This window comes from Oncorhynchus tshawytscha, linkage group LG12 (genome assembly GCF_018296145.1).
Source record: "Oncorhynchus tshawytscha isolate Ot180627B linkage group LG12, Otsh_v2.0, whole genome shotgun sequence".
NCBI lineage: Eukaryota > Metazoa > Chordata > Actinopteri > Salmoniformes > Salmonidae > Oncorhynchus > Oncorhynchus tshawytscha.
Genome location: NC_056440.1, coordinates 58,660,575 through 58,681,456, shown reverse-complemented (window position 1 = coordinate 58,681,456; position 20,882 = coordinate 58,660,575). Strand labels below are relative to the sequence as shown.

Genomic DNA, 20,882 nt, shown 5'->3' with positions numbered 1-20,882 from the left:
ACCTCGGTGGAAAAACAGGTTGTTGTTTTATTCATGACGCAAATGCTCAGCTAAGCAGCTCACCCTGGAGCAGAGGTTGGAGCTCCGGTACCTTCTCAAGCCTTTCACCCTGGAACGGGGCTACGGTTTGCGTCGTTGGGAGAGCACGCTGGGAGGGGGATTGCATAATGTTCACAAGCGCGTGGAGCGGCTGTCTCGTTGCCTTTTCATCACTATAACCCTTTGGTCTGTGGGGGGCGGCGCCTGCGTGCGTGGGTGCGCTGAGCTTTCACATGGAATCTACTGTTGATTTTTTTGCTCCCATTTCGCCTGAGATACTCTTCGCATCGTCATGTCTCCAATGCACTTAAAGGCACACTACATAAGACCATTCCATGATACATTAGACTAGACCTGCTAAAAAATATTCTGAATGAACGTCTGAATGGAAGGGGGCAGTGCAGCCAGACGCCGCTGTGGTGTAACGGTAAATAGAATAGCACACATTAACACTGCATTAGAATGGTGATTGTGGGGTTACATTTAGATTGGACTGTTCAGCAAGCTTGATGCTATGCATTTAAATGTGTCATGTGATAATACAGCCAGGTGATGCCCTGCGACCTTCTAGATAATTCACAAGAGAATGGGATTCACATAGTTTACGTGTTATTTATGTGATGTTAGTGTTATACATATTATGAAGAATATAGTGCGACTGTGTATGCTGAGCAGCTCTGACTTGAAACGTCCTAATATTCCCAGAGCCTATGTACTGTACTTTAAATTGTTATTAACTGATACAAATAGTACACTATTTTTGGTGGCGCATATATTTGATGCACTTCCCAGAGTGTCAGGCCCAGTAAGCACTAGACCCAGATCTGTGTGTGTGTGGATCGGGGGTAGTTTAGTATTTAGAATCCATTAGGAGAATGTGAAGTGAATGCTCCTTGTCTGTGGTTTGTTCCACATGAGAAGTGATGCGTTTTGCTAGGCTCAGAGGTTGAGTCAGATCAAACGCACCCCAGGGAGTTTCAGGAAACACTTTCCAAATAAACACGGAACAAAAGCCAGAGAGGAGATATCATTAAGCCATATGCCTTAAAATATACACCCACTCACACACACACACACACACACACACACACACACACACACACACACACACCATCAAAGCACGCGCGCAGCAAACACGTAATACTATACACCAGATTAGCTAATCGGACACATGAAACAAATGCACACATTTTCACTGCCGTAATACTGAGTCAAAAAAGGACACACATGAACACAAATACACAAAAGATGGATTCAAACACATAATAATTAATTGTATTTTTATGTAACCTCAAAGGGCTTTACTTCGTGGGGGGGAACTCGTGTCATCCACCACCAATGAAATGAGCAAATATATACTAGTATTTTCTTTCTACATGCATACACATACTCTCATAACACACACCTAGTCACAGTATCGCATAAGTGTACTGTACAGTTGCTCTCTGGCAGCCAATTCCTTATAGCTCTAGTCCCCACAACAGAAACGCAGCTCTCTCTTTAACTGAGTGATTCTGTGAGCCACAGAACAAGGTTAATGGGATTTTCCAAAGCACAGTGCATCCTGGGGGCTGTCACTCAGCCCTGCATCTGTGATGAGGTCTAAAGGTGAGAGGGCTTCAATTGGCCGTCACACTATGAGGCACAAACAAGCCCCTTCAGAGAAAGAGAGGCGCAACATGGAAGGCATTTTGAGGTTGTCGATTTTAGTGTGTCTACTAAATGCACAATGTTGTTGGGGAATTCAGTTTTACAGTCCTGACAGTAAGTCAAAATGTCTTTTTCCAACTTTCCAAGCTTTTGAAAGTCAAACTCTAAACCCCCTTGCTCATACCTTTTCTGCATCCTGGGTTCCATACTACAGGTTTGTTTTGTATCACCATATGAAGGGAAAGGCTTCTCGGATCCATTGCAGAACAAAGGAAAACATATTGTGATTGATTATGTAACAAAATAAAATAGAAGAATTAGCATGTTTTAACACAGTAAAACAAACATTAGAGGGACACCATTTTTTAGATGCATAATCCAGACTTCCCTGTTTTGATGTGACACCCTGAATGGTTGTGAACAGATGGATGTTATTTTTTCCCTTGCATCCAAAGATAAATAATATTCATTAGCAGGACAGGGCTGCCAAATGGCACGCTGACAGCACTGTAGAGCAGGGCTGGGCCCCCCTCTTGACAGCAGGAGCCCAGGAGAGATTGCCAGTGACCTGAACCGGCAGGGAGTAGGCCATCTCTCACATAATGGGACAGCAAAAGTGGATCACAGCGTCTGCTTTAGAAACTTTACAAGGCCCCGGGCCCAAGTCAAATCCACATTAATGAGTTTTTTATACATTTGGCCCACTGGCTTTTCCAAGCTCACTGTTTGGTTTATTGGCCATAATGACTATAGTAACTCTCCCAGCCTCTCATACCTAAGCGGAAGTGACCTGTGAGCAGGAGAACTTCCAATTTGGCTTTATTTGTCTTTCCAAAGGCAAGCATCTACAAAGCTGGCCACAACCTCGACAGGCAAACACAGTTTGGTCTTTCATCATAGAGCTCCATGCTGCTGAATGTGATTCTTTCTGTGAGTCTCGCGGAATGTGGCCAAGCTCACAGCAGTGATGTAGAGTACAATCGTGTGCTCTCCCTCTCTCCCAGTGCCCTATATGAGAAAGGTCTCTATTTGGGTAAAAACAACAGTTGTGTGTCATCATCCCTGTCTGGGCATATCAATTATCTGTCATGGGGATCACTGTGCTGGGGTTAGAGCCAGGTCAGTCACATGCGCCAGAGCAGAGACCATTTAGATGGCACAGCCATATGGGTCTCCTAACTCGCCTGTGCTGATGCAGTTGCCATGCCAATGTTATTGCACACCAGGCTCGGTGCTTAATAAACTAAAGAACGGCTTGTGGGTGGCGAGCTGGAAAAGGGCTTTGACATTATACGAGCAATTACTGCCACGTAGGTGACTGTCAGTCTCCACACTTACACTCAACGCCCTCCCATTCCTCTATGTCATGCAGTCCCGTCTTCCATCCCCATTTTAATGAGACTTTAATCCATAATGGCAAAACGGTACTTGAATATGGGCTGAACCTGTCAGCTTAGAGGGCTTTATTGTCTGGGCTGGTGTGTCCGCTCTCTGGGTGACGATGCCGCAGCACCCATACAGAGCCTTTCATAGGTAGGCCTGATTTATCAAAGACGGTCTCTCCCAGTCTCCCCAATAGAATCTCAATGGGAATTACATCAAATACAACAGGTTTGACAAGCCCAAGGCTCAAGGAGGCTTTCATAGGGCTCAGCTTAATATAAATTGATTTTTTATTTATCTTTTGGTCATAAGGATTGCCGAGTAAACCTAATATATCTGCGGTGTGCCCAGTGAGAGGGAGAAAGAGCGATGCGTATCAAATTCTCAGCAAGCATCCCTCCGTAATTACATAGCGAAGAATCCAATCCCCACCGTTTTCAATTTCTGTGAAGTGATTGTGTCTGTGCCTCCACTATTACATTCAATAAGTCTGCCATTTTCATGCTACCTGGAAATGTAAAATGAGAGGAAATAAAGTGTGCTTTTAAATGCCAACCTTGAGAAAGTACCATCAAAAACGTGGCTCCTGCTTGGCTGTCTGCGCACTTACAATGTGTAGCACGTCACTGCCGATCGCTTATGAGATAGCGTTGTCTTAGTGCCTTGTCAAGCTTATTTTAAACAACACCACTAGTAACACACGTACAGTGATGCGAGTTTAGTACATGTAAATTCAAGTCATTGTCCCTTTGATCTAAACTTGCATGTAAAAATGCTGAGCAACAACAGAGTGCATTTTATTTGGTGTCCTTTTGTTGTGTGCACACTCATGGGTACATTCATGTGTATGTATAGGATTGTCTATGTATACTGAACAAAATATTAACACAACATGTAACACTTTCAAAGATTTGACTGAGTTGCAGTTCATATATAAAGAAATCAATCAGTTGAAATAAATTAATTTAAGCCCTAATCTATGGATTTCTGTTCTGAGGGCCAAAAAATTAGGACGGTGTTCCTAGAGTGGAGTGGCATATACAAAATGCGCGCTAGACCTGCTGTGAAGGCTCATGGCCAGTCCCGGTGGAGCTGTGTAACCTTGAGCTGGTTAGCTTAGGTCAGTGGACAGAAGGGCTCAGCAGGGCCTAACACTGAATCACTGAAGACATATTGAGAGGAGGGATGGATGGGAGTGGGAGAGGAGGGATGGGTGGGAGTGGGAGAGGAGGGATGGGTGGGAGTGGGAGAGGAGGGATGGGTGGGAGTGGGAGAGGAGGGATGGGTGGGGTGGGAGAGGAGGGATGGATGGGAGTGGGAGAGGAGGGATGGATGGGAGTGGGAGAGGAGGGATGGATGGGAGTGGAGGGATGGATGGGAGTGGAGGGATGGATGGGAGTGGAGGGATGGATGGGATGGGAGAGGAGGGATGGATGGGGGTGGGAGAGGAGGGATGGATGGGAGTGGGAGAGGGAGTGGGAGAGGAGGGATAGGATGGGAGAGGAGCGATGGGAGAGGAGGGATGGGAGTGGGAGAGATGGGGTAGGAGGGATTGCTGTCTTCACAAGCTGTGTCAGAAAAGGACCAACACTGTAATTTTCCCCTGTGAAATGATTCCGTCTCAGTCAAAATGTACATGACTATTCTTTTGAAGTAGTGTTTTTTTCAGGCTATTGACCATGCATTTGGAGTACATTCACAGTTCAATTGCTTTGGGGAGATAGGCCTATGTGTATATTTCAGTTACCTACATTATGCTTTCCAGATGCTTGGAGAGTTCCACTGTGTGAAATGCACTCTGTATGCAAAGGACACGTATTGGTACCCAGCGTTTGGGTAGACACGGTGCAGTGTGAGAAGAAGCCTGAAGGGGCCTTTTCCCTCCATGCAACAATGGAGGGAAAAGTGTAACATTTCAACTCTTTTAATTTGGGAAAATCTCAAATGAAGCAGAGATTAAACTAATTTATATTTGCAGTCTGGGAGTGGCACTCCTGACTAAGCTTGTTTTGCAATTGGGCTTTTACTAGTTGAGATGCACGTTTCTCATGCTGAGAAGCTACTGTTGACGCAAATTGCTCACCTAAATTTGAGTTTTTTTTTTTCTTTTTCAGGGGCAATTTATTGTACTCATTCTTTTCAACAGCTTGAAATGAGAGCGGAGTAGCTAGACAAGTTGTAGAAGAGCATTTATTCCAAATAGTGAGATTTTCTTTCTGACAGCCGTTTCTGTTCTCAATGTATTCATGTTATTACTTTTAGTAGTAGCACACGGAGAATGTAAAATATTGACATTTCAGCTCTCCTTCAGACAGAAGAGCTTCAGGTACTGTATGGACTGCACTATTAAATAAGACCATCATTACACCTAAAAGGAAAACAAATAAAGAACTAAGACACTCTCCATCTATCTCTTCCTCTGAAAACAATACACGTCTTCCTCCAACCCCGGTCAAAATGTTAATTATTTTGTTTGTGTTTATATTGCCCGACCAAGCAAAAAGCCAGTAACTGCTCATAGCGTGGAACTGAGAAAAGTAGCTTTTATTTACCTTTGTTTCACAGTAACCTAGTGCTCTTACTGCTAATATGACTCCCATTTTCTCCAAAACACAATACGGTAGAGGCAGGATACTTGTCCACATGATTAAGCATGTATTTAATGTAGCAAAAATGACTAACTCATTTTCGACCAAATGAGCAGTTGCTGCCGTTTTGCTTGGTAGGGCAGTGTATACAGTATGTGTCCGTTCACACATTTACTGAGCATTGAGGTGGCCTTATGAGAGACTGTTAGTGTCTCCCGGCTGTAGTGTCGTCAGTGTGTTGTCCCTCCATCTGCTCTGGCCCCGGTTACCTCAGGGGCTGGGGGGCCCATGGCCCAGGACCTAGGGCCCAGAGCCAGGTGCCAGCAGGCACGAACATGAGGCGCTAATTGAAGCTTGACCAGTCTTATCCGGGTTTTTTTCCTGAGACATAACAAGATCTCTGCAACACCTATTAAGATGTTCTAGTACATTCTGCTGTCCAATCGAAGCTTTGCTTTTAAACCTAATTACCCACCAGGTAGGTATAGTGGTGAGCTGGAGAGAGAGAAGATATTTCCTGCATTATTTTTTTTGCATCTTCATTTCTTATTTTCTTTATTTCTTTCTCTCCTCAAATGATTCCTTTTGTGCTTTGGAGCAGAATGCTAATGAGAGATTTCCATTGCAGTGTTTTGGAAGCCGCTGCTCACAATTAATCAGAAGAGATTTCTGTGAACCTCTCTCTCCCCCGTCCCGGATTCCTCTGATTAATGATAATGAGGGTGTTGAGAAAAACCTGCTCTTTCCGCCCAAACAAAATGGCTTCCAGCTTTCTCTTCTCAGGCTTCCTGCGGGGCCATCTAACGGAGCATTGCCTCTGATGAACAGCCCTCCTGCGAATCACAATATGTTATTTTCAAATGGCCCAGGGATTTTAGTCATTTAACTCCAGTGATATGATTCACTCTGTTTACAAATCACTTACCTCTGAATACATCTCCCGGGACTCAGCGGAGGGAGGCAGAAATGCAATTGCTGCAAATAGAAGAGAAAGGAAGCATGATCATTAGATCAACGTCATTCGATCCTCAAAGATGACTCCTTGAAAGATTCACAGGTGTATGACAGGCTGTTGTATCATACCTTTCACCTTGTTCAGAGTCAGGAGCTTTATTCGTGTAACTAAATTCTGAAGCAAAGGCACTGCTTCTCTGCATCTGTGACAACGTTTGCATGCACACCAATATCCTGTTATTATTCAGGATGCCCAAGTATTCTGTTTTTGAGCTGACTCATATAAACATCATATCCCGTTTACAATAACCCGAAAAAGCTTGTATCCCGGTTATGTGACACCAGGATAAAATGCCTGGGATATACTGATTTTAGACGGGATACCGTAAAGATCTTAGTAGTAAACGGGGTGTTTTTTTCTCTCAGTCTGCGCAGGCTCAGTTGCACATTATCATGGGTGTTGTGTGATGGTGATTTCATCTGATTGTCAAACAAACCACTTCAAAAAGTAGGCTACCTGCGCAGTTCGAGACACCATAATAATTCCATAATAATTTATTTGTCTTGTACTCCGTACTGGGCCGTATAGTATACTGGCCACTTTCACCCTTTAATTTAAACAAGTTTCTGCTTATAATTTCCGACATTTGGTAGGCCATTTGTTTGTCAACTATAGTTAGATATAGGCAACTTCTCTTCTGTCATAACTTGTTGCCCACCAGAATGTCTTACATTGATAGAATGCATGCGCTAACCTCGTTAACACCGGTAAAGTTGTCTGTTTCATTAAGGGACCTTTTTCATTAAGGAAATTAAAAGCTGAAAAAACGATTAAACACGTTTCTGATAAGACTTCAAGTTCGTCTTGGGCGCATATTTTATATGGTTGAAATAGTCTGCTTGCATAACAGCGTCAAAGATAACACATTACACCCGCAGTCACGTTTACTCGAGATGCTGAAAGAAAGAAATCCGATTTCTCCACTCCTGTTGCCGAGACAAAATGAACATTTGTTGTATAATTTTACAGCAAGAAATGCATAATTCTGCAAGAGTTAATATTATATTACTCTACGTGTGAGAGGTTATAGGCATACAGTCGGTGTCCATATTTCAGTTAATATTCCATTTAACCCATATGATCTTAAATTAGGAATATTCTGTTTTTTTATTTATTTAGATATACTCGTTAGCAGGATATCAAAGGTGCATGTAAACAGCTTATCCCGAAATAAGACCTTAAGTGGGCTATGAGCTACTATCTGGAATACGACTCTTCTGATTTACTATGGCCAATCCAACTCCTACGAAATCAGTAGTTTACAACCACTATAAAGATTACCACTGTTCAAACTTCTGTAATGACAGGGTACGGTGAGGTATGGTTCACCTCTCTTCCCTCATCACGCTTTTGTTCCCTCAAACCCCTCTATCTCTTATTCAAAGCTTTCCTTTACAAGTGGAGCAATTTTCACTGCCACGTATTATACAAGATAACAATTCAGTATATTATTGTGATTTTGTTATATACTATAAACTGAAATCGTATTTTCCCCTGTAAGGTGAGCGTTCACTTCACTCACTCTCTCTCTCTTTCTCTTTCTCTCTCTCTCTCTCTCTTTCTCTCTCTCTCTCTCTCTCTCTCTCTCTCTCTCTCTCTCTCTCTCTTTCTCTTTCTCTCTCTCTCTCTCTCTCTTTCTCTTTCTCTCTCTCTCTCTCTCTCTCTCTCTCTCTTTCTCTTTCTCTCTCTCTCTCTCTCTCTTTCTCTTCTCTCTCTCTCTTTCTCTTCTCTCTCTCTCTCTCTCTCTCTCTCTCTCTCTCTCTCTTTCTCTCTCTCTCTCTCTCTCTCTCTCTCTCTCTCTCTCTCTCTCTCTCTCTCTCTCTCTCTCTCTCTCTCTTTCTCTCTTTCTCTTTCTCTCTCTCTCGCTCTGTGTTCCAGGGTCCCATTGATAATGACACGGTGGTCCATGTAGCCCTGATTGCTGAGAGCCAGAGGTAGGTGATGGGAAAGATGAATAGGACACTGTGTGAGGTAGCTATGTGTCTCTGAGATGAGAGAGTTGTGTGCGTGTGTGAGAGAGAGTTTGTGGTAGTTCGTAAAGCTGGCTGTTTTTCTCCCTCTCTCCTTCACTCTTCTGTGTTTTGTTGTTGTTGTTGCACTGTGCACATTAAGCGCTTGGCCATTGCACGGTCTTCACCTGTTAGCACCCTCATTTAGCTGTGGAGTCAGAGAGAGGGAGGTTAAAGTGGTCGGCTGGCCAGCTTGAAGCCTGTTGACCTGTCCTGCTGTTCCATTCAGACGGCAGGTCTTAACCTAGCACTCGTACTTCAGCCTGCTCACTTCCTCCTAGCCGTTACCTATTGCTGCGTTTCAGAGAGTTTCAGAGAGTTTTTCAAGATGTAGCTTGTACAAAACCCTATAGCTTTAATCATTAAACCCTTATTGAACCGTCTCTCTGGCTAGGACGTGGAGACAAACTCTGTGTGACTTTTCAGCTGCAGTAGAGTTGACCATCCTCAACCTGACTCTATTGTCTAGTGGCAGAGGCCCAATTCACACCAATGTGTTTAGGGACCAGGTTGTCAGGGAACAGATTCAGCTGACCTGGTCAGCCAATCAATAGCTTAGCCTAGGAGCAGCCGACTCCCACTCTGCCTCTCAACACTTCAGTTTTTTCCAGGAGGGCAGGTTGAGTCAACCTCTAAACTCCCGTCCTCCACATCAACTCACCTTTGAACCTTTCCACGTGGACAATCCTTCTTCTGTTCTCCCTGACTGGTGTTTTAGTGTGTTGTCAAAATCACTATACACGATTCACGACAATACTTTCAGTAGTCAATCCTCATTGTTTGCTGTGTGTCTGTTTGGTAATAAATGTGCGTTTGGTACATGTCTCCTACTGGTCATTTACGTCCTCTAACTGGCACCTCTATCGTAGTCCGCCACCAGTAGTTGGCGCTCTTTTTCATAGCTAATATTCTTTTGGCCACCCAGACTGTTGGGCTTCCTAAACAGTCCCAGCTGTGTAGCCTAACAGTGTGTTGTGTTGTGTTGCAGACTGCAGGTGTTCCTGAACACCTATGGCATCCAGACTCAGACACCCCAACAGGTGGAGCCCATTCAGATCTGGGCCCAGAAGGAGCTGGTTAATGTGAGTTATACCACAGAATGAAATAGGAGTGATGTCCATCACTATGGGTAACACCGCAACCTGACCGAGGCCATAAAATGCTCACTGCAAGGAGAGAAGATTGTGCGACGTTCACGTACATTTTTCTGAAAGTTTTAGGAAACGTACATGATTTTAGAAAGCAATAAACGAATCAGTCAATTTACCTAGATGTCCAAGGCCATCTTATCAATATGTCAGCTGAGCATATGGGCTTAGTCAATTCATCCGACTTTCAATCTTTGCAGCCACGATCTATTAAGCTATCCCTCTTGGTTGCTCAATCAGTCAGAGTGAGGCTGGAGATCGGCCAATGGGATTGACCAGTTGACCTGTCCAATATGTCATTTTGGCAACCAGCGTATTCTTCTTGTGGGATGTCTATAGTATCCAGTGCATCAAGACTAAAAGTATTACTGTATTGGTGTAATGCGTATAGAAACGACCACTGCCTTTCCTAATATATTAATACATCTTAGAAAGGTCTTTGGTCTGCCTCTGCTCTTCCTCCCTGTTGTTGGGCATGTAGTTATGCAGCAATGGATTGGGTGGGTGTCACGAACCAGGGCGAGCAGCATGCTAAATATGAAATCACATTTGAATCTGTTAAAGGCTGGGGCACCGCTCTGCATTGCGTCGCTCGCTTCATCTCTCTCTCTCTGCCGTTCGATTGTGTTTCCAACAGCTGCTTGACGACAGGAGAGCGGCAATTACATCCAGCAGCATGTTATTTATTTCAACCCAGGTGGCACAGCAACAGCGCTGCCAAAATAGCTTCCATTCGCCTTGGTGACGCCTCCCCAACCCATCTGCATGTCGTTTGACCCATCTCCCAGCGATCATGTCTATAAAAGCCAACGGTCATTCCACCAATTCTTGGTGCCAAGTGGAACTTGGTCCAAAAAAACTTTAGATTTTAACATTGTCATAAAAGGAAACACATTTTCCCCATCGCATGAGGTTAAATGAAAAAGTACTATAGTAAGTGCCTATTAGGTGCCAAATAAACAGGGTTGACGATATCTTCTTAAACCTTAAAATGAGGGACAGACGTAAATGAATACCTAATCACATGAAATATATTATAATCATCATGTTTTTTATTTAACTAGGCAAGTCAGTTAAGAACAAATTCTTATTTACAATGACGGGCAAACCCGGACAATGCTGGGCCAATTGTGCGCCGCCTGATGTGATACAGCCTGGATTCGAACCAGGGACCGTAGTGACGCCTCAAAATAACTAGGGCTTTCTAATGATGAAACTGATGGATGATGGAAAATCTTCCTAGAGGTGACAGGGTTGATGGAGGGACATGTCGATATGCTGAATTTTGGCACTTTAGCGAGCCTTTATTCCATTGAAAATACCATTTGAATTCTCCATGTGGTCTATATTAAAGTGTACTTAATTTAATATAATAGGATTTTAAAAATCAAAATTGGTGCACAATTTCTACTTTTAAATATCAAAGGCCCCCCTTTTCATGGAACGACCCAGATGTCTCGGAGAGAGGAGAGCAGGTTTTTGATTGATGAACAGAGACACTGCGACACTAAAGCCTTCTGTTACAACTGTCATTCTCTTACAACAGGCCTCATATCACCCAACCTAATGACACGCTCAGAATGTAGCCATCTTGATGGCATTAACAGCAATCACATTAGCAGTTTGGTTGCTTTTGATTGTGGTCTAAATGAGATAACTTTGATGTGAGCCGTGTGCTTTGTTCATTGGTATTCTTCAGGCAGGGACAGGGAGCCGTGGGTGCAGACAAAGGTTCACACAACGTCTCTCCTCAAACAGGCCACATGGCCAGAGGGGCGCTGGGAATTTGTTATGCGACTTAATTCTGAATAAATATTTGCCGTCTCTCTGAACTCTGCTTTTTTTAATATTATCATAATATTCTGTTAATTGCTTGATTCTCCTATTATCTTTCGTACTTTCCACCCATGTATAATTGGTTTCCAATTCATTTGAAGATGGGAAAAGCAGGAGGAGTGGCAGAGCTCCATCTAGTGGTAGGATGTACACATTGCTCTTTGGTAAGACTGGTGATTGCTGTGTATTGAAGCTTGTTAGCTACGTTTCCTGCAGCGCCACTGAAGTATACAGCCAGTGTTATTGACCAGGAGCCTCTGATTGGATTGATTAGGAGGAATAATTGACATGTATAGCCCGGTGTGGGAAGATCAGGGCTGACTTCATCCCATCATCTCGTAAAGGGACAGTATGACACAGAGGTCACAGGGACTGCAATGTGCCTCCTCACATGCATGGATCAGGTGCTGTAAAATCAATTCCCTTTATCCACATTGTGGATTGACAACAATTTTCCACATCGCTCTGGCATACAGGTTGTTACCTCTTTCTCTCAGTTTCAGTGTCTTCAGGGCATAGACACTCTGTGACCTTGTACCATTACATAGTGAAAGTGGAATTCAAATATATTTAAAATACCATTAGCCACGGAAAATTTACACCAAGACCTAACCAGGTAGAAGTGAAAGAATGGGGAGCGGTGAGGGCCGATCCTGACTGACGGAGCCTACTAACTAACTGAGCTACTTTGTGTTGCTTTACAGTAAGGACCTGCAGGGGACCTTTCTATCTCTGCCTTTTGACAACTCTCCATTAAACCCACCGGCACCATGGCACTAAACAGAACCATAGGGGTGTTAGGCTCCACAACAGAGCCGTCATAGGCAGGCTCTGCAGGGGCCGTTAGCTACTGGCGCGTCTCAACTTCAGAGGGAGGTCATTTTAGATTATGGATCGCAACAAAAGAAAAATCATTGGGGATATGAGGAGGATTGATCTTTTTAGAGGTGCAATAAAAATAGACAACTTTCCCTGCCTGGCATTTTTCAAATGACTCCCATTATGATCTCTGTCATATCCAGCTGAGTGTGTTGTCAGATCTGAAGGCTAGATTTGTGTAAGAGAGGAAAGGAAGGTAGCTAGCTACATGACAGCAGTTCTCTGGATCTGTGACTTGCCGGAGGGAATAGAAGGAGGGTAATCTATGTTGTGGTCTGTTTGTCAGTTGTAATGTAAATGGTGTTGGTCAATAGGCCATGGTCTAAGATTTGATGTGTAATTTCAAAAACTAGGCTTTAAAAAAATAAAAAAATAAACGAAACTGAAATAGGTATGCATCTCTCTCTTTCTCCCCCAGGCGTACCGCTTCCTGGCCGTCAATAAGAAGCTGGGGCTGAGTGGGCGTCCAGAAAGGCCAGTGGGCTGCATGGGGACTTGCAAGGTGAGTGTTCACCACTCATTGCTACCACATACTCTGAGGTCCTGGGCACACCACCACCTCCTCACTGATGAACATAAACCAGCACAATATTCATTTACATGTACAGATATAATGTACATAGATGTTATACATATTTTTGCCTGACTCTTAACATTGTACAAAGTACTGCTGCCATGCAATCCATGATGGAAATATGTGTCATTCAATTTCGTAATCCACTTTGATATTGTGAGCTGCTGTCATTCAACTGTTGTTGGTATTCCTTCAAGTTGTCCCCAGTGAAGGACATTTAAATAAGTTGTTTTATTTTTTATTGCCAAATGAATCAATTACAGTTCCAAACCTATTACTAAGACAATTTTTGAAAGGAACATTTATGTGTTCTGATGGAATAGGGCGTCCTGCCAGAGGGCATTCTAAAAATCTCTTTGTTTGTGTGCGTGGTAGCGCTTGTGCTTTAGAAACGGACAGGGAGAACGAGTGTGCCTGTGCATATGTGTTTGTTTGTAAAGGAGAGGTTGTGTGTTAGTTTTAGGAAGTGTCTGTGCTCGCAGGACTGTAACGTCTATGCGTTCTAGCTTCGGTGTATTCCTTCCTCAAGATCGATGGGTTGTTTTATGTCCTGTCCACAGTAATGTATATGTCGGTACCTCAGAGCCATCCATCTTGGCCTGCAGGATCAGGTAATGCAATGTGTCTGCTCCACTCCCCACAGATTTATCGGATCCTGGGGAAGACTGTGGTGTGCTACCCAATCGTCTTTGATCTCAGTGACTTCTACTTATCCCAGGACGTCATGCTGCTGATTGATGACATCGAGGTGAGCTGGGGTGAACTCCCCTCATAAACACTTCTGTTTAGACATTCGTCTGGTTTAATCCTTGTTCTGGGGAATGCACACTCACCACATTGTGTCCCTAACTGTAAGTCTCTTGGGTCAATGCAAGGGTTAATGTGTTACATATCTTTGTATGTAGAATGCACTGCAGTTCATCAAGCATAGCTGGAAAATGAAAGGTCGCCCACTCTTCCTGGTCCTCATCAGAGAGGACAACATCAAGTAAGATCTACTTTTGTATTTTCTTCTGTACTGTAATTGTTACTGCTTTTAGAGTGTATTGGAATCCAGCACAGGAGGTGTACCTGTATTTGCCAATAATAGTTTTGTTGTTATCATTTATATCACTTTAGCTTGGGTGCTATGCTGATCACAGCAGTATTGATCATTATCCAAAGAGCACCTTTTTAAATGCAATAAAATCGCTTACCATCCCACAGTAGAGGTTGTGCTAGTGGAGTCTGCGGAATAGCATATACTCATTAGGTTAATATGGAGAAAATGATAACAGTAGAATATCCTTCAGGGGGAGCCGTTTCAACCCAGTCCTGGACATGTTGGCATCGTTCAAGAAGGGGCGTGTCGGTGGGGTCAAAGTTCACGTGGACAGGCTTCAGGTTCTCAACACTTTTACTTGTTTCAGTCCACTCACACTTCTTTGAGGCATTGTGATATCTACCCTCACAATACTGTTGGCAGTTCTCCTTTCCTTTGGAAATGCATTTAGAAATAGTGAATATGTATGTTTGCAAATCCAATGCCTTTGAATTGCCTTCACCGAGTTCTATTTCCTACTGTTACAATGACTTTCAATGTCTCTAGAGAGTTCTTTAGATGTTTTGATGTGACGTCTTTTATGAACGTCACTCAATATTCCCCTCACACCTAGCTCTAGGAGCAGACACAGGGCTCCATCCCTCATAGTCAATCCCTTTTATCATCTCATTCTTCTGGGAACATAATTCCCCTTTGTACATGTGACTGGCTGTCCTCATATCGATGTGACTTCACCTGAACTGTCCATATCCCATGTAAATGAGATTCCTTGATGTCACTATTAAATCGTCCTTCCAGACCCTGATATCAGGAGCTATTGTGGAGCAGTTGGACTTCCTTCGTGTCAACGAAGCAGAGTAAGAGCTTGTTCCTGTCATTTCCGCCTTTTGTGTTTTGTGACACTTTTTTTATAGAGGAATCAGCGTGTAAAGGATTTAACTTGCCTGTAAACCTGAAACTACTCCTGTAACTTCCCCTGGTCTAGAATCCCAGAGTTTAAGAACTTTCAGGAGCTGGAGATGCCCAAACACTCCAAGGTGAAGAGGCAGACGAGCACGCCCAATGCCTCAAACCTGGAGCAGCAGCCTGAGATCGACATCGAGGAGTGGAAACACAAATCCACCAACGAGATCATGCAGAAATTCTATGTGAGTACAGGAGTACGGTGTCAATATTAGGACAGCTACAATCAAAAGGAGATGGGTGTTTTAATGTCAGGGCCCTAGATCTGACTCTTAACTGTCTTTACACCGCCATTGGCATGACCTTTGACCTCTTTCTGTGTTTTTGTCTTTCTCAGGACTGTGACTGCCTGGCCAGTCAAGCACAGCTTGCCAGTATTCTCATGAAGAAAGAGGGTCCTGACTTCTTTGCCAAGGATGGTAGGCACTGAAACAAAAACGCACGTGCAAAATGTTTTTACTCTGTTAAAGTAACAGTCCAGTGAAAATCTCTTCTTACTAATATTCTGTTTGCTCATACCCAAATAATGTTGTTGACTCGTCCTTTACTTGTTATTGTAGCCAAACATAAATGAGAGAAAAACCTCTCAGTAAAACCGAATCTTAACTTAATTTTGAAACAAACTGTTAAAAAAAATGCGTGAAATTTGCCTGAATAATGACATCATCCTCTTTGGCAGAGACAGGCCCGTATGTGATTGGTCCAGCAGCTTTTTTGATTTTATATATTTTTCTCCGGTGGAGAGAAGGATCCTTCTCGAGGCACAGGAGTGCACACACTGCACGCACGCACACAAGCAAGCTAGCTAGCCAACAATCCACAGTTGCTGTTATCAAACAACTATCTCGCCAGTCACTTCTATTACAAATTACGTGGTTTGTAAGAGTTGGCCTGCTGGCTGTTTAGAAGCAGTTATCTAACTAGCGTGCTAAGGTTTGCTATCGCGGCTAACTGGCTAGCCAACAAGAAAGCAAGTCAAAGCAGATCCTCCACACAACAGCCACCTCTCCATTCCCTTCTATTTTAAATCCTGTGGTTTGTAGCTAAAAGTTTTATGTCAAGAGGAAACCCAGTTAGCTGTTGTTGACTTATATACAGGTAACTGCCAACATAAAGGAAACACCAACATGTCTTAATAGGGTGTTGGGCCACCACAAGTCAGAAAAGCTTCAATGCACCTTGGCATAGATTCTACAAGTGTCTGGAACTCTATTGAAGGGATGCGACACCACTCTTCCATTTGGTATTTTGTTGGTGGTGGTGGAAAACGCTGTCTCAGGCGCTGCTCCAGAATCTCCCAAAAGTGTTTAATTGGGTTGTGATTTGCTGACTGAGATCACTCTGTTTCCTAACAGGCCAAGCAGAGGCACAGAGCAAATCTGCTTTTTAACATCCTAATTATAATGTTTTGGAAGGACATCTATTTAATTCATATTGTAATTTATTGGAGGTACTATTTTATTTTCAAAAAGAAATTGGTAACACTGAACAGATACTTTAACACTATTCATCAGAGCCAGACTACCAGGCCAACTAGCCCCAGGGTGGGAATCAGTGCATCACTGTAAATGAAATGTCCATAGCCTAATCCATTTAGCACCCCCATGACTAACTGATTTAGTTTGGATCCGTGTCTCCTCTGTGTTAGAAATAATACAAAGAACAAATGGGGTCAATTCAACCAAGGCATAGCCTACGCAGCTAGTGTCATGAATAGCAGTGTCTTGGCAAACACTGTTTTCAGACCCAATCATCCACAGTTTACATTCTTCTTGAATATATATATATATATATACAATGATTTGCATTGCTCAGTTCACTTACAGAGGCCTTTTAACTGTTTCCAGAGACCCTAATGGAAGACATGGAGAGACTCTACAGAAGAGCTGGGACCAGGAAGCTTTGGTCAGATTTTCTTCTTTCCCTATCATTCCCTTTTCATTTAACCTGAAAGAATAGTTTGTATTTTATTTCATGTGGCAGGTAATATCCATCCATTTTGTATCGTACCTCCATGAAGAGTCTTCAACTTTTTTGCCTTTCAGATCATTTTACTAATCGTTTCAAGATTGAAGTAACATTTTCTCTTGTTCTCTACTGAATTCCAAACTGTTGTAAACAATGATACATATTTCTATGGGTGTAGGCTGGCGGTGCGTTACGCTGCAGCCGTTATCATGAAGTTTGCCAGTTCTATTGCCCCTCATATCACCACACTGGTGGTCCATGGCAAGCAGGTAATGGAGTAGAGTTGATGTGTAGAGTCTGTGTAGCATGTGTACTGTATTAGCTCAGCTAATAGCCCAGTCAGTCACTGTGCACAGCGTGTACCATTAACTGTGAGTGCTATGCTTCACTCATGCACTACTTCCCTCTGCAGCACTGTCCATTTGCTCTCTATGGACGGTCAATTTCACGTTCACATGCTCCGTTGGCCTTTTTGTTCTTGCCGCTGTTGTTGTTGTTGTTGTTGTGGTGGTTTGGCTGTGTCAAGGGAGCTGGTCGTGAGTTTTCATATTGCTCAGCGCTAAGATTGAACATAATTGCAGAGGGACCTGAGAGTCAGAGAGTGGAACAGCCTATAGGCCAGGCTCCATCCACCTTGCCCTGGAACCACGTCAATACTTGGTCCAATTTCCTTTCTCATTTATTTAACGTGGGTTAATAAGTGGAGCTTGAAATAAGTTCCTTTTATATTACAAAACATCAATGGTTTAACATCACACACCATGAGCATTTAGCCTGACATTTCCTGGACAAAATATGTAGAAGTATAAGCCGTAGACCATATCTGTGCTAAAAAGATATGAGCACAATTTACAATAAGTGAAAGAATAGATGGCTGGATGTGGTAAATGGGAGGTGAATGTTGTCGATGCGATGAAAGTACACTTTATTTTTTTTGAAAATCTGGGTTTTACTACAACCTACCTACAATCCACCTGAAGTTTAAAACACTGTTCTCCATTTTATTTTGATTTCTATTGAGGTAGTTTTTTGAAGTTGACGTGTACGGCTAAGCAACCCTGTCTGCTGCCATGTACACTCCCCTCCGTATTTATTTGGACAGTGAAGCTCGAACATTTAATTTGTCTCTGTGCTCCAGAATTGTGGATGTGAGATCAATATGTGTCATATGAGACAACAGCACAGAATGTCACCTTTTATTTTTCTTACGTATCTGTTACCGTTTAGAAATGAAAGCGCTATGGACACGACATGACCAAAAGTACATGGACACCTGCTTGTCGAACATCTCATTCCAAAATCAAGGGCATTAATATGTAGCTCGTCCCTCCTTGGCTGCTACAACAGCCTCCACTCTTCTGGGAAGGCTTTCCACTAGATGTTGGTACATTTCTGTGGGGGCTTCCATTCAGCCACAAGAGCATTCGTGAGGTCGGGCACTGATGTTGGAGATTGCATGGCTGTGTGCTTGATTTTTATACACCTCTCAGCAATGGGTGTGGCTGAAATAGCCAAATCCACTAATTTGAAGGGTATACTTTTGTGTATATATAGTGTATCTAGTCCCCCCATTTTTGTAGGTGTCATAAAAGTAGTGTATTAAAAGTTAATTATATGGTCCCATGTTCCTAGCACGCAAGTGAAAAAGTTACAGATGCACAAAGATCATACCTCTTAACTTTCTCACTTGTCATTATTCACGATTCATTCAAGATTATCCGTAATCATGATAGCGTCCATATTAATGTAGAAGTGTTCAGAAACATTTATATTCTTATTTACAATAAAAGTGACTCCAAAATGACACACTACATTATTTACCATTTATTTATATTGGGCACAACCCTAAAGAACTGCAAATGCTTCCAACAAGTTTGTAGAGTCACAAGTTTGATGTAATCATTGCATGTTCGGAAAATAGCGACCAAATACTACACTTTTGACTATTTTAATAACCTATAAGTGAATGTGTCCAAATGGGGGGACTAGATACATAAAGTGCTTTCATTTCTAAATGGTAAAAACTGATTTCTATGAAAATACCCTCAAATTAAAGGTGACATTCTAAAGGCACTGTCGCCTCATATATAAAATCTCATATCCAAAATGCTGGAGTATAGAGACACATGTTAGTGTTTGCTTACTGTCCAAATAAATACGGAGGGGAGTGTATGTGCCATAACCACAGCCAATGCCTGTTGCTTTTTCCTCACAGGAACCCAGCAAGCAGGAGGAGAGACATTGCACAGTCACTCTAGCGAATGATGCAATCGTAAATTAGTGAACATTCAAATATGTCTGCCCCCCGGAAAATAAAATATAATATGTTTTTTAATCTAATAGTGAAATTGAATAGGCGGGAAACAATTGCAGGAGCCAGAGCTGGATTCATGCAGTGGAATCTTCCTTTGGAAACACTGCCTGTTCTGCTAGGCTAGGCTAGGCTAGGCTAGGCTAGGTGTCCCAGAGGGAAGCGCCCACCATGCTAATAGCTTTCCATTCTATGGGGACATGCCACGCACATGATTTTACAGCTTTGTTTTAGAACTTCATTATGTTAATTGCACCTTCAGTAATGTGCCTCAACTCACGTTATACAGCCCATCAGCGTTAATGTCATGGTTATACTGTATGTATGGTTCTTATCATAGAGAACACAGCAGACTACATTGTTATTGCAGTCAGCCATTATGAACTGTTCCTACTGTCGAGTTAACGTATTGACACATATAGTGTTGACCCTAGGATCTCCTTGTGTTTTGTTCACCAGGGGAGTTGTACGAATCGCAGCCAGTGTGATAACTAAGCTAGTGGACAGCATTGCCCCAAGTATTACTAGTGTTTTAGTGCATGGGAAGCAGGTAAGTGGACATTTGAAAATGCGGGCCAATTTTTCAGTTGAACCATGTTTTTTTTTTGTTCTGATTTGTCAATGAATTGGATGAAATTATGTCAATTTTGAAAGTATTAGGAACGTTCAGCTGACTGAGCTCCCGCATGCTATTGTCCTGTAGGAAATGCTTAGTGTTGTTGCAGTTGCACGCTTCATATTTCCCAGCTACCTCACTGTGCTTTAGCCCTGGAGCAAGGCTGCTATTGTGTTACGTAAAAGTAACCAGGGTTTAACAGGCTCTATGTATGCCGTGACCTGACCTATGACCTAATATACTGTAAGCTCCCCTTTCCCTTGGATCTATATGAAGTGAGCTGCCTTGGCCAATGTTTTATCATTATACTTTTTTCCTCTTAAATATTACACAGAGATAAGTTGCTTCCTAACAGTCCCCATTTCTGGCCTCATTTTCCCACCCAAGAGTTTTGGGCGGTTCTTTGCTTTGAAGTACCTCAAGGTGTGAATCTGCATATAGATTGCATCGTAGAAGGGAAATGATTCTGGACAAGATGAGAAAGCTGATTTTTTTAAATGGAGTCAGGTGTCTGCTTACATGATCTACGTAGAATCTTCCTTGATTTTTGCATATGAGGACTCGAGTTTAGAGAATATCTGCTGTTGTTTGAATGTGTTAAGGTAGGACATGTTTAGATTACACCTAGTAGTGATAGAAATGAGGTGCAGATTTAAAAACTGTGATTTGCTAACTTGAGAACATCAGTCTGCAACCATTAGTTTGAAGGCGCTATTTTTCAAAGGGATATTAAAGGATATCTTGTTTGGGAAGAATAATGATTACCCGGGTGTAATTTTCATGTGGCCTTTATGCTTTGAAAATAGGAAATATCACAAGATAATCTTGGTTATTATCTTTTGTCCCTTTCATGTTCTACTC

The 20,882-nt window shown here is 42.7% G+C and overlaps 1 protein-coding gene across 5 annotated transcripts in view; it reads left to right on the top strand.

Moving 5' to 3' along the window:
• Positions 1–20,882, top strand: part of LOC112232221 (phosphorylase b kinase regulatory subunit beta-like) — a 59,670-nt gene that overhangs the window by 32,958 nt on the left and 5,830 nt on the right. For 4 of the 5 annotated variants that reach the window (XM_024399035.2, XM_042330838.1, XM_024399033.2 and 1 more), the window contains 11 exons: positions 8,554–8,609; positions 9,673–9,766; positions 12,966–13,049; positions 13,765–13,869; positions 14,027–14,109; positions 14,414–14,504; positions 14,962–15,020; positions 15,149–15,311; positions 15,464–15,545; positions 16,974–17,031; positions 17,273–17,363. In XM_024399035.2, the coding sequence (XP_024254803.2) occupies positions 8,554–8,609; positions 9,673–9,766; positions 12,966–13,049; positions 13,765–13,869; positions 14,027–14,109; positions 14,414–14,504; positions 14,962–15,020; positions 15,149–15,311; positions 15,464–15,545; positions 16,974–17,031; positions 17,273–17,363 (966 nt within the window). Of the gene's footprint in view, positions 1–8,553; positions 8,610–9,672; positions 9,767–12,965; positions 13,050–13,764; positions 13,870–14,026; positions 14,110–14,413; positions 14,505–14,961; positions 15,021–15,148; positions 15,312–15,463; positions 15,546–16,973; positions 17,032–17,272; positions 17,364–19,864; positions 19,956–20,882 lie in introns of all 5 variants that reach the window. The other variant, XM_024399034.2, reaches the window with a different exon arrangement.